Genomic DNA, 14,319 nt, shown 5'->3' with positions numbered 1-14,319 from the left:
CCACAGTCATGACCCCACTGTAGCCCGCACTTCTGCACTTGTCCCTGTGACCACTCCCCTGTGCTTATGCTGTTGTGTGCTGAAGCTGAGCTCTGGGTCTGTTTCTCATGTGTCATATCATCATTAGGGTGAGGAGGTCAACGCTGGTAGGATCGGTCTGACAATCACTGTGTCTGGAATGGTTGGCGCTCTCATCTGTGGACTCTGGTTGGATAGAACCAAGACTTATAAGTAAGTCCCAGCCTTCATCCTTGTCATTCCTATACTCATCTGCTCTTTCACTTGGTCTGTGTAGTTTGCTGATTCCTTTAACTTTCACTCCATACTTTCTCTGGCATTTGGAAGCTGCTTTGGAATGTAACATTTTTAACTTCCTTCACCAGTGATCGCCCTCCATTCAAAGCACCTTAAAACATAGTATCACCCTCCCTATTGGAGGAAAACTTCCCAAACTCATGTTATATTTAAACGTTTTTTATTGATGATGAAACATTTGAAACAGCTTTATGAAAGGCAAACGTTCTGTAATCATGACACATCATATACATTTATGTACATCTTAACTGTATCATCAATTTTTACAACATTTACTCCCCTTCTACCCCCTCCCCTATATAACCTGTGTACCGTGAGCTTCTTACTTCATGGCAGGGGCGTATCTGCATGGGGCCACAGGGGCCTGGGCCCCCGCAGATTTCGCCCTGGACCCCCCTACTGCCGCCGTGGGTACCTTTGCTGGCGGGGGACCGCAACTCCCACAAGCCGAGGTCCGCTTCCTCCTGCCGCTGCGAGGTTTTTTAAGTTCATCGGGATTCGTCCTCCGTCACTCTGTGCTGCTGTTCAAAGAAGCTGCTAGCTGAATGCAGTTTTCGGACTGAGTCTGACGTCGCTGCTGCACGTTGTACATGAGTCTGACGTCCTGCACGTACAACGTGCAGCAGCAACGTCAGACTCAGTCCGTAACTGCATTCAGCTAGCAGCTTCTTTGAACAGCAGCACAGAGTGACGGAGGACGAATCCCGATGAAGAACTTAAAAAACCTCGCAGCGGCAGGAGGAAGCGGACCTCGGCTGGTGGGGGTTGGGGTCCCCCACCAGCAAAGGTACCCACGGCGGCAGGGGGGGGGGGTCGGAAATGGCGGCGGCAGCGGGGGGGGGGCTATAATGTGCCCCCTCACTCTGGCTTCGGCCCCCGCTACCGCCGACTTTCAGATACGCCCCTGCTTCATGGTCTCTATTCCTTCCAAAATTCTGTCACCAAACTTTACTGTCTTGTACAAGGACTATATGACTACCGGGTCCCAAACCCATGTTAATAAAACAACAAAGCAAAATGTCCTACCATTGAGTTAAATGTTGACATCTAAATGTTTTCCCATCTCCTTATCCTCATTGTGGTGGAAATAAAGAATGCATTTCTGTTTCACTTCCCTGATGCTTCCATTCCAGTTTTTATCTTCATTTTTCCTACTTCTAAAGTGTTGCCACTTATTTTATTTTATTTGATGCTGCTTTTAACTCCTAACCCTTATTCACTTGTTCAGAACCCTTATTTTATCATCCTCTTGTTTGTCCTGTTTGTCTGTCCTAATTAGATTGTAAGCTCTGTTGAGCAGGGACTGTCTCTTCATGTTCAAGTGTACAGCGCTGTAGTAGTAGTAGTCTTTGGGATTCCGGAATCTTGCTACTCTTTGGGATGCCGCATGGAATGTTTCTACTCTTTGGGGTTCTGGAATCTTGCTACTCTTTGTCCTTATCCCTTATTTGTCCTGTTTGTCTGTCCTAATTAGATTGTAAGCTCTGTCGAGCAGGGACTGTCTGTTCATGTTCAAGTGTACAGCACTGCGTACGTCTAGTAGTGCTATAGAAATGATAAGTAGTAGTAGTAATAGTAGTGACTCAGGTGTGGTATTGTTATCTTTGTCCTTAGGGCCCAGTGTAATATTTGCAGTGCTGCCTTTTTCTAGCTATGGTTCTTTTGCTGGGGGACTTGCTGCTCACAGTCTTGTTTTGGTATTGCTCTGTTGCAGGGGTGAAAATGTTCAGGAACAGGGAAACTTTGGGGAGGGGGGGGGGGAGCTCCTTATACCTGCTTTGCTGCTTTTTTGTATTGTATATTGGTTTTTTTTTTTAAATTTCTTCTTTGCTTTTTATTTTTACTTTCCTTTTGCTTTCCCTTTCCCTCTCCTACAGGTGCTTTTTTTTCTCTCCTTCCTCCTCTCTCCAAAGATTATTCCTTCCTCCTGTTTCATTTTTCACATTTATTTGATATATTTCAAATCAACAATGAAATCTGCATAGTTTACATAGTAAAAGAAAGAGAGACGTGGGAAAAACACTAGAGGTGCTTATGATCAGTTAAATCGAGTACCTAAGAGAGCCTAAGGAATACGCAAGAGACAACGCACGGGATCAGATCCTGAGCCAAGAAATGGAGGACTAACTGAGAAAGGAAGCACAGGCCAGTTTCACCTGTGGCAAAACCTGGTGAAAAAAAAGAGGCTTTGTGGGACATCTTGAATTTTTTGAAAAGAGATCTGAGGTCTGATATCTGGAGGGATTGGCCACTGTTGGGCCTTTGGTCTGTCCCAGTATGTACTTAGGTTATTTCAAAGAGAAGGAGCAAGGACACTGAAACAGGAGTGTCTGCTACAGTCCAGGAAGACTTGGTGGATGGAGGGTTCAGTCAGAAGATTTATCTAGATTGTAAGCTCTTTGAGCAGGGACTGTCTTTTTTGTGTATGCCTTGTAGCGCTATAGAAATGATAAGTAGTAGTAGTTACGGTCAAAGATGCCTCTGAGAAAAGTACGGACTTGGCCATCTAGAAAGAAAAAGAGGTAGACTCATGTAAGAGGCCTGATGAGTGGTGACAAGAATTTTGAAGGAGATTCTGTAAGAGATAGGCAGTCCCACACCATCCCCCACACCATCCCCCACAGTCACAACCCCTCTGCAGCTGTCACTCCCATACCATTCCCCTCAGACAGAAAGAGGGAAGTAACACAATGCTATTTTCTCAGACTAAAGAGTAACCTAATAGCAATATCTGTACATGAAGTCGTTTTACAAGAGGGACCAGTAAGTCCTGATACAAGGAATTACAATAATCGAAATGGGAAACTATGAAAGCAAGAAGGGGAATGCGAAGGGAGAGGAACGCCAGAAAGGATCGAATTGACTAATTTATCTTAGAACAAAGTAACACTTGGAGATGGTGTTAGAAATCTGGGCCTTGAAGACAACACCAAGAATCTTATAAGTACACTAGTAAAAAAGGCCCGTTTCTGTAGGCAAGGAAACGGGCCTTAGGCAGGCAATTCCCCCCCCCCCCTCCGTGCTACGGCCCCCTTGAACCCTCCCTTCCGCGAATCTGTCATTCCCCCACCCCCCGTTCCGGCGAAAACTGCCCCCCGCCGCCGCTGCGGCCGTTGTTGTGCTACCTGTTCTTACAGCCGAAGTGTTGTTCTTTCCTTCCCGTTGGTTCTTCAATCATCTTGTCGGGACGTTCCTCTGCATGCGTCTGACGTCAGACGCACGGAGTTAAACTTTCTGAGAAGATGATTGAGGAACCCACCCGAAGGGCAGAACAACACTTCGGCTGTCAGCACAGGTAGTGCACAACAGCGGCGGGGGGTGCGGGTTTCAGCGTTTCGGTGGGAGGGATTGACAGGTTCAGGAAGGGGGTGGGTTTCGAGGGGGCCGTAGCGCGGGGGGTGACAGCTGATTCCGAGGCGCATGTTTTCCCTACTCCTCTCCTTGGCTTGGAATCAGCTGTTTTGACGTCATTGATGTCCGTGCGTGTCTGCCTCGCAGTCCACCTGCAGCCAGGGAGCCACGGTCCCAAGCATAGAACGTTGGAGGTGAGAATTATTATATAGGATAAGTATTGCCATACTGGGACAGACCAAAAGTCCATCAAGCCCAGCATCCTGTTTCCAACAGTGGCCAATCCAGGTCATAGAGTCCCTGAAGAAGAGTTGGTTTCCCTTGATACTTAGTAAAGGTGGGATAACGGATGAGAAGTGGATTTGGATATATTTAATTTCAATTTAAGTTTGAAGGGTATGGTGGCCATAGTGTGAGGTGTCAACGGTCAGCATAAATAAAAAAATATGAAAGTGACACTGGATCAGGAGAACCTCTTTTGAGAACTCTCCCACATCCCCTCGAGCACTGCTCTGCACCCAACCCCTGCCCATCCTTTCTGCAGGGCACCCCCATACCCCTTTCAGCTTCTTCTGTCTTCTGCTGGGGCCACTTGATACTGTCAAAAAACCTTTGGCTCTCCCCTACTTCTTCCTGGATGCTTAAATAACACAAAAGTATAATAGTAGAGAGTGTATTGGGAGTCACTCTACGATCTTATGTGAGGTAGAGTCTCGTATATCTGAACACAGCTCCTTGTCACTTCACTCTCATGGTAAATCTGCACTCGTGCACATTAATTATTAATTAATTAATTTGACAGATCAAACGGTGTGGAAGTTCCCCCTTGACGAAGCTTTGCGAAACAGGCACCTGTCGGGGTATATGGGCACATCAGTTTGATAAGATAAGTGTTTATGGATTATGACGTTATACCTCACATAAGATCATAGAGTGACTCCCAATACACTCTCTACTATTATTTTTTGTATTTCTAGGATAACCAGCATAAAATGTATTGGACTTTTTTGGGATCTTGCCAGGTACTTGTGACCTGGATTGGCCACTGTTGGAAATGGGACTTTCGGTCTGTCCTAGTATGGCAATGCCTATATTCATCCAAGTCCTGCTGCCAGTAGCTTTTGCAAATCTCCCTGACTTGTACCCCACTTGTCTCTTCCATCGAGCACAATGGCCTGAATTTCAGCCAGTTGCCTGGGGTTTTGCAGTTATTGCAGTTTTTTTTCATAGGAGCTCAATATGCTTTTTATAGGGTTTTGTGTAATGTTATGACGTTCCTTTGTGGTGGAGAAGTGCAGAGTTCTCTTGCTCACTCCCTGGGCTTCCAAGTTTCTGTAATCTTCTTGGACTTGTCTCTCCAGGGGGTATGTGGGATTGGAAGAAATTCTGGCTCACACAGTGTTTTTGTGTATTTATGTAGTCTAGTTTTAATGAGTGGGGAATTCTTTGATAGGTGTTATGGAGAGGATTAGCCTCTTCGGCTTAGTAACAGAGAATGCGATGGCAGAGGAGGACTTCTGGATCCAGTTAGTCTGCCTGGATTTCTTTTCCCATTTTGGCCTGTAACATAACATATAGTAGATGACAGCAGATAAAGACCAGCATGGTCCATCCACTCTGGCTAGAAAGTTGGCCAGGGTTGTATGTATGACGCTGTGTGGGTTATCCGCTCCCTTTGCCTTTAGGGTTGGAGCTGACGTCCCTTTTCACTTCTTTCATTCTTTGAAAGTTATTTAAGTTTTCCTGTGAGTGGAATTGCTTTATTCTTTTATTCCATCTTCTTAGGGAACCTCTGTGTATCTCACTCTTTTTTGAATTCTGTCACTTCTTGTGGAAGAACATTGCAGGCATCCACCACCCTCCCCAAATAAGTAGCTAAAAACTACACTCCTAATGGATGGAAATGATAAAATGTTACACTAGTGTTAACCACGCCGCCCAATTCTTCAGCAGCTCACATAAGTCATCAATGTTTCGTGGAGTCTGGGGTGGTTAGCTCACTGTGTCCCTTCCTGGTCTAATAGAAGGTCCTTCACCACCTCTAGCTGAACCTCTTCTGGAATTCTTAGCACCTTAAACCTTTGCCCACTCTATCCACTCCTCTATGGATATGTGTTTTATCTGGATGACTTCTTGATAGCTTAGGGACCCTGAATTATTGACTTTTTTATTGGGTGGTTAGTGATTATCTAGTGACTAGACTCATAAACAGTACTTTCACACTACAGAATTCATATGTTAGTGTTAAGGTTTTTCCCTTTTAAGTTATTTAAAGGTAGGGAGTAGGTAGCACTGTGAAGAGAAGAAGAGGAGAACTAGCCAGCGCAAAGAAGCATCGAGCCAGTGAAGACCTGCTTTCACAGACTGAGCAAAACGATAGGACTCACAACTAATATGAGGAAAAGAAGTTAATATATGAGCCCCAAAGTAACTTATGTACTGCAGAGAGTAATTTGTTAATGAGAAACATTTAGAAGTTTTATTTGATTGTTAGGTGATTTTTGTGCTTAGAGAAGAAACATTATTTACTAGAAGCTTCTGTGACTTAGTATGTAATTTAATAAAAGTCAGTTGTTATTCGTGTGCGTGACTGAGTTTCATTTTGACCCATCCACCATCATTCTAAAGCAAGATTGGCAAAAACATCATTTGGCACCACCGTGACATTTATTAAGGGAAACCCCAATCTTGCTGAAGAATTGGGTGACGTGGTACAATAGCAAAGATAAACCATTGGCTGACAGCATCAGTTCAAATACGAAGCAAAAGACAGAAAGGGATTCTCTCTTTTCTTTCCTGCCTCTTTATATTATTTTACTCTTTTCCTTCCATGACCCCCACTGAGAAGCTTTTTGTATACAGAAGATGTGGTAGATTATGCAAGTTTATACAAATATTTTTAATTTTTGTTGGGCCTGAGTCTGCTCAGCTGCATCCCACTCTTCACTTGGCTGTTGCACTGACTCACCTACCCTCCACCAGTCCCTTCTCCCTCTTCCTATAACACTTGCTGGTCTTCATTATAAAGCACATGAGGACAGATTTAAAGATCAGAGCACATATACCCTGGAAGAAAGGCAAGAAACTGGAGATATAATAGAGACAGACATTGAAATACTTGTAGAAATACACGGGAGCCAGACCTCTTTTTCAGTGGACAGAAAGCTCTGGAATCAGGACTCATAGGCAGTGGCGTACCAAGGGGGGGGGGGGGGGGGCGGTCCACCCCGGGTGCACGCCGCTGGGGAGTGCTGCGGTGCGCGCCTGCTCCTCTGAGTTCGCTAAACTTCGCTCGTTCGCTGCAGCTCCCTCTGCCCCGGAACAGGTTACTTCCTGTTCTGGGGCAGACGGAGCTGCAGCGAACGAGCGAAATTTAGCAAACTCGGAGGAGCAGGCACGCACCGCGGCCCCCCCCCCCCCCCAGTGGCATGCACCCGGAGGGGGGTGTCATTTTGCTGGAGGGGGGGAGGTGTCATCTAGCGGGGGGGGGGGGGGGGGGGCGCATCAGCGCTCCGCCCCGGGTGCCATCCAGGCCAGGAACGCCACTGCTCATCGGATGAGGGTGAGAGAGGGTAGACAACTCAGGCATAATCCAAGGAAATCTTTCTTGCTGTCTGTGAAATGCACACTGACGGCTTTTGTTCAGCTTGGGCAGCTCTCTTGTTCGACATTGTACCATACTCTGCATGTGGCAATGCTTATGCTACATTCTATGCCTGTCATATCTCCCAAATAAATATGCAGAAAAAGCTTTGTTTTCTTTCCTGACAGGCAGACTACGCTGCTGGTATACATCCTGTCACTGGCTGGTTTGTTGACATACACTTTCACTCTAAGCCTTGGGCACCTCTGGATTGTCTTTGTCACTGCTGGCACCCTGGGGTGAGTAATGCTTCCATGTATGATCTAGAAAGTTCTGGAGAGTCTTTCTGTGGTGCTGCTCTGGTACAGAGACTGTCTGTAGGAGGTATGAGGGATGGAGGAGCCCAGCCTGCAGGGGAGGGGCACTGACCAAGGTAGAGTGAGAGGGAACCTAATGCGGAGAGGAATTAGTAAGGGACAAGGCAGGTTAAGTCAGAAGAAGAAAATAACAGAAATATAGAATGGGGGAGTGAGTGGAGTAGGTACAGGGGTGTGTGTGGGATGTAAGCATCCTACCCCAAAACAAAAGTCAAAGTGCACTGGGAGAAAGAAGCGAGGGAAAAACAGAAGAAGAAGAAGATGAGGGGAGGAAGAAGACATTAAAGTGGGAAGGGACTACAAAAAAAGTGTGGATGGTCTGAGAGAACAGAAAGTATATGGTGTGCACAGGTTAGGTAGGGAAAAGGGGCTACTGAAGGCTGACTAGGAGGGAGAGAATATGGATTATATATGGGCCAGGGTGGATTGGAAGGCATAGTGTTTGCGGTGTAGATGGGCTGGGAATAGGATGGTAAACTGTGGTGATGAGTTGGGGTTGGGGAGGAAGAGAGACTGGTGGAACTTGCATTTCTTTTACCTATGTGGCACCACCTGTTGTGCTCTTCATTTAAAGACAGCCTGACCAGTTTATTTATTTGTATTTATTAGTAGCATTTGTATCCCACATTTTCCCACCTATTTGCAGGCTCAATGTGGCTTACATTTGCCGTAATGGCGGTTGCCATTTCCGGGTAATAGAATTACAAATTGTATTGCGTTAAGGTGCATGCATACATGGAACATAACATATATGGAGCAGATTATGGTATATATATATATATCATGTACATACATACATGGTAGAGAAGAATCCATTATGGTAGTGCTTGTCATGTGATAAGTTGTGTTGACAACCTACCGTGCTTTATTTTCCTTTATATGAACTTGATAATTTGTGGTGATTTGAGCACCTATGGCTCCTATGGATAGGGGCAGGAGAGATGCTGGACTTACAGGGTGCAGGAGTGATACTGGGCAACAGTCAGGAAGGAGGGGGGGGGGGGCAGGAGTACGGCCAGACTACAGGGAGGTGAGCAGGAGAGATGCTAGACTTGCAGGGGGGCAGAAGTGTTACCAGGCTATGGGAAGGAAGGGGGTAGGAAAGATGCTGGACTATGGGGAGGGGAGAGAGACAGAAATGCTGAACAACTACTATTACTACTTATCATTTTATAGCGCTACTAGATGTACGCAGCGCTGTACACTTGAACATGAAGAGACAGTCTCTGCTTACAATCTAATCAGGACACACAAACAGGACAAATAAGGGATAACGGAAATTCTTAAGTTGGGAATTATAAAAAAGACATGGGTACTGAACAAGAGAATAGGGGTTAGGAGTTAAAAGCAGCCTCAAAAAGGTGGGCTTTTAGCCTAAATTTGAAGATGGCTACAGATGGAACTTGACACACTGGCTTAGGAAGTCTATTCCAGGCATATGGCACAGCAAGATAAAAGGAATGGAGTCTAGAGTTGGCAGTGGAGGAGAAGGGTACAGATAAGAGTGATTTACCTAAAGAACAACGGGGGATGATATGAAGAGAGGGCTAGTTGCTGGAAAGGAGAGGGGAGGAAAGAGAGGGAGAGTGGGGGATGGAGGAAAGAAAGGGGAGTGATGCTGGACAGGAGATGGAGAGATGCTGTTCCATGTGAGGGTAGGGGAAGGATAGGAAAGATGTTGGACCATGTTTGGCAGGGATGGCAGGAAGGGCAGAAGGTGGACACTGGGAGAGATAGGGACACAGTAGGGGAGATGCTGGGCATGGGGTAAGGACAGGGACAGTGAGGGGTCAAGGATACAGAGCAGCAACACTGGACATGAAAGAGAATATGGATAAGAGGGATAATGCTGCATATTGAGAGGAATATGGACACAGAAGATAGATGCTGGACACAGATGGATGAAAGACTTGGAGAGAGGAGAAATATTAAATGGACAGGAGAACATAGCAAGAGAAGACAGATGAAAGCAGAAATCAGAGACTTGAACCAATTTGATTAGAAAAATATGAGTAAAATGACCAAACAACAAAGGTAGATAAAATTAATTGTATTTTCTATTTAGTGATTAGAATATGTCAGTTTTTGGAAAGTACATTTATCAGAGCTGGTATTAGATATGGCTGGGACTCAGGGCAGAAATTTGGAAGAGACACCAAAGTTCACTGCCAGGCTGTGCCTTCTTCAGGTTCAGGCAGGCCTGGGACCTTCTCTGACCAGAGGGTAAGGAGGAGAATTTTCAATTGTATTCGATATTTTACCGGAAGCCAATGGAGTTGTTTTAAGAAAGGAGTAATATAGTCAAATTTCTTTATTTTGCAGAGTAATCTAGCAGCGGTATTGTTTAAAGTCTGTAATCAACGTATTTGAAAATGTGGAAGGCCATTATAGATCGTGTTGCACTAGTCTAGCCGTGATATAACATATACGTGAATTAAAGTTCAAAGAGAGGTAGAATCAATGTAGTGCGAGATGGAACAAAGACGGCATCGCCAAAAAAAATCCTGTCCGTCCTGATGACATGTGAGATCTGCTTATTGAAAGAAAGACTGGTATCAATGATAATACCAATAAGTACATAAGTGTTGCCATACTGGTATAGACCGAAGGTCCATCAAGCCCAGTATCCTGTTTCCAACAGTGGTCAATCCAGGTCACAAGTACCTGGCAAGATCCCAAAACAGTACAATACATTTTATGCTGCTTATTCTAGAAATAAGCAGTGGATTTTCACAAGTCCATTTTTTTTTATTTTCAACAATGTTATTGATAATCCAGCATGTTAAACGTGACCCACAAGTTCAATATAGCATAAATTGAGTATCAAAACATGCTTCATAAGAACAAGATAATAAAATCTGTCTTCAAATATTTAATATTTTTCTTCCCTCTCCCCCTTCCCTCCCCCCGGGTGGTATAATCGCATCCGTAACATTGAACAATAATATTGAAATAAGCCGGACAAGTCTGGCAAATAGCACAAAAGGTATTTTAACACTAATAATCTTAACTGTATACAAACCCACCCCAGCATTCAGGATCTCCCCCCTCCCCTATTGCAATTCTCCCCCCATCTGTGCCCCAGGAGGTCTGGATTCTTAATTTCAACAGTTTTTATTAATAACAATGCAAAGAAAGCATTTCCACAGTATGGATACACAAGACTTCAAATAAGAAACAGCGCTCACTATGGTCAGAGGAGTGCATACCGTCATCCAACGTTTAATAATTTATCCCAGCCCCCCTCTTCTGTATGTGTTTTACTTTTAACCCACCTCTTGTAAAAACTTCCCACTGAAGTTATCTTACTAAGTAACTGCAAAGTTTCTCAAGCTCTGCCGCCGAACGCTTCTCCTGTGTATTGAATATGCTTAAATGGCATTCATTTGATTAAACCAAATGAGAGAAACCAGTTAAATCACAAGTCCATTTTAATAATGGCTTATGGACTTTTCTTTTAGGAAGCCTTCCAAACCTTTTTTAAACTCCGCTAAGCTAACTACTTTTATCACATTCTCTGGCACTGAATTCCAGTTTAATTACACATTGAAGAAATATTTTCTCCGATTCGTTTTCAGTATACTACTTTGTAGTTTCATTGCGTACCCCCTAGTCCTAGAAGTTTTGGAAAGAGTAAACAAGCGATTCACATCTACGAGTTCCACTCTACTCAATACTTTATATATCTGTATCATGTCTCTGCTCAGCCGTCTTTTCTCCTAGCTGAAGAGCCCAAGCCATTTTAGCCTTTTCTCATAGGGAAGTCGTCCTTTATCATTTTCATCGCCTTTCTCTGTACCTTTTCTAATTCCACTATATCTTTTTTTGAGATGTGGTGACCAGAATTGCACACAGTATTCGAGGTGCAGTTGCACAATGGAGTGATTCAAAGGCATTATAACATCGTCATTTTTGTTTTCCATTCCTTTCCTAATAATAATTGACATTCTGTTTGCTTTCTTAGCCTCCGCAGCACACTGAGCAGAGGGTTTCAATGTATCAGTAACAGTGACACCTAGATCCGTTTCCTGGTCAGTGACTCCTAATGTGGAACCTTTATGACGTAATTATAGTTCAAGTTCCTCTTTCCCACATGCATCACTTTGCACTTGCTCACGTTATTTATTTATTTGTTTATTGCATTTGTATCCCACATTTTCCCACCTCTTTGCAGGCTCAATGTGGCTTACATTTGGATGTCCAGTCTCCCAGCCTCATAAGGTCGTCTTGTAATTTTTCACAATCCTCTTGCGATTTGGGCTAGTCCTGATGTGGGGAAAATAAAAAGAATGTCATCACAGTAAATGTAGAAATGAAGATTAAGATCCTGCAATAGCATAACTAAGGGACTGATAAAAATGCTGAATAGTAGCGGTGATAGAATGGAGCCTTGTGGAACTCCACAGTGTAAAGAAATATCAGGAGACACAGATGTGGCAGAAAATGAGTGGTCGGTTAGGATCAGGGCTTTTTTTGAGGGGGTACTTGGGGGTACTGAGTACCAGCACCTTTTCCATTGTCTGCTAAAACTGACCCATGGTCCCCAAGTTTTAATGAAAGAGCTCAGGCCCTACACACCAGTTCTGCCTGGTCATTGATTCTGTGACTGGTTGCAGGGGGCCTGGCTATTGTGGAGGGAGTCCCTCAGTGGTCACCCCACCCCTGAAGAGTGACCTGGCATTTGAGTACCGGTACCTTTTTTGCTAGAAAAAATGCACTGGTTAGGAATGATGTGAACCAAGCGAGTGGTGTCCCTTCAATCCCAATATTACGAAGGCGTGCAAGAAATAAGAGTATGATTGACAAGATCAAAGGCTGCAGAAATGTCTATAGATACTAAAAAAGCAATGATACCCCTACCCAAAATAGAGTGAAGATCTCTGACAAGTGCTGTGACATTAGTTTCAGTACTGTGATATGACCTAAAGCCCGTTTGTTTCGGGTGGAGAATGAATAATTGATTTTTTTTTTTGAGAGAGAGCTGATCGAATACTACCTTTTCAGTAATTTTGGAAACTATGCTTTTATTTATTTATTGCATTTGTATCCCACATTTTCCCACCTATTTGCAGGCTCAATGTGGCTTAAATTGGAGAGTGACCTATAGTTAGATGGGACAGACAGATCTAAAGAGGGACCCTTGATTAAAGGCTTGACAATGGCCTTTTTCCAAACTGAGGGGACAAAGCTTGAAGTTAAGCTGGAAGAGAGTAGGTGAAGAAGTGGGGTAAGGCCGTGTCAATTATGTTTTAGCCAACTAGAGGGAAGAGGGTCTAAGAAACAGGTGGTTAGTCACATGTGTTCAATAGAATTTTAACGAATGAATTCCATTTAGAAGATCCTATAGTGTGAGAAAGATGAGAAACCAAGCCTACAGATGTTGGAGAAGAGGATTTCACAGAACAATGAACTACGACATGAAGATACTTTGGCTTTAAAAAAAGACGCTAATGTTACTGTTGGGTGAATATTTGGATTGGAAGAAGTCAGAAAACTGTAGAGAAAAATTCTCAGGTAGAATTGTTTGTGTACAACTGATAGAAGGTTTCAAGTGGGGTGACCACATTACACCCTTCCTCCATTTTCTCTGTGTAGGGTTAGTGATTTGGAGAGTTACTGATACTCCAGTTTTTCTCCATACTGCGATTTCCAAATACAGCAGAGGTGGGAGTAGTAATCTCCCATAATACGGTGGCTTTTTATGTCTGAAGGCTGTCTGCCATATGTTAGCAACTGAGTCCTCTGCGCGGTGTTGTGCCACTTGTGAAGTACTGGTGGATTTTATTTCATTTAAATATTTATAAATCCCTTTACAAGTTCAGTTTCCATGATGGCTGATAATGCACTCTGCTGGCTAACTGAATATCTTAAACCAAAGAAGCCATGTATTAGCATTTTTAGGATGTGTCTTAACTGCAAACGGTGAGTCCCAGTCTGAAGCTACTTCCTTACTGAAATTGAATCTTTTATAGGTAATGATTAGGGATCTTCATCCTGTGGCTTAACGGTAGGTTCCAGAACAGTCTGCTCCATACACTTCCTCTTCCTTTCCTGTCTTCAGCCCCTGATGCCTGCCTGGCCACACTAGACTGGCTCTTTGTTTCTGGTCATTGAATTTGCTTCTCTGCTCCTACTGCTGTTCTGATCTTGCCACCCTTCTGCTAAGCTTCTCTTTTTGGTTCTTCAAATTCTGATGCCCTTGGTGTTCTTTGGCAGATTTTTCATGACAGGATATCTCCCTCTGGGCTTTGAGTTTGCAGTGGAATTAACATACCCAGAGTCTGAAGGGACCTCATCAGGACTCCTGAACGTATCTGCGCAGGTAAGATCTCACTCTGGTTTCTCTTCTCGCCCTTCAGTCAGTCAGCACAGAAGGAGATATGTCTGACGAGGTCAGCTTGTAGATATTGGACCTTGGTGTAGGGGACAAGATATCATTTGCAGAGCTTTGGAATGGGACTGGGAGACTGGGACTGTTTCTTTGTGGGTGGGTGAAACCTGTCATTCGCTGGAGTTTCTCTTGGGTATGTCGCCTGGTTTCTCACCTTCGAGCAACTGTCTTTTCTCCTTCACCATGGTATTTCCTGCTACTCTGTGGGACCCTGGACTGGGGTCTTTGTTGGAAACAGGATACTGGGCTAGATGGACCCTTGGTCTGACCCAGTAAGGCAGCTTAGTTTTGTTTCTGTCCTC

General features: G+C 44.2%; 1 protein-coding gene across 1 annotated transcript in view; it reads left to right on the top strand.

Annotated features, from left to right (window-relative positions):
* FLVCR2 (feline leukemia virus subgroup C cellular receptor family member 2) overlaps positions 1-14,319 on the top strand; it is a 97,567-nt gene that overhangs the window by 38,483 nt on the left and 44,765 nt on the right. The window contains exons 5-7 of the mRNA XM_030214467.1: positions 128-231; positions 7,438-7,548; positions 13,843-13,948. Coding sequence (XP_030070327.1) covers positions 128-231; positions 7,438-7,548; positions 13,843-13,948 — 321 coding nt within the window. The remainder of the gene's footprint in view (positions 1-127; positions 232-7,437; positions 7,549-13,842; positions 13,949-14,319) is intronic.

The sequence above is a fragment of the Microcaecilia unicolor genome, chromosome 9 (assembly GCF_901765095.1).
Source record: "Microcaecilia unicolor chromosome 9, aMicUni1.1, whole genome shotgun sequence".
In the NCBI taxonomy this organism is placed as follows: domain Eukaryota; kingdom Metazoa; phylum Chordata; class Amphibia; order Gymnophiona; family Siphonopidae; genus Microcaecilia; species Microcaecilia unicolor.
The sequence above is the reverse complement of the archived record's forward strand: the minus strand, read 5'-3'. Positions and strand labels throughout refer to the sequence as shown.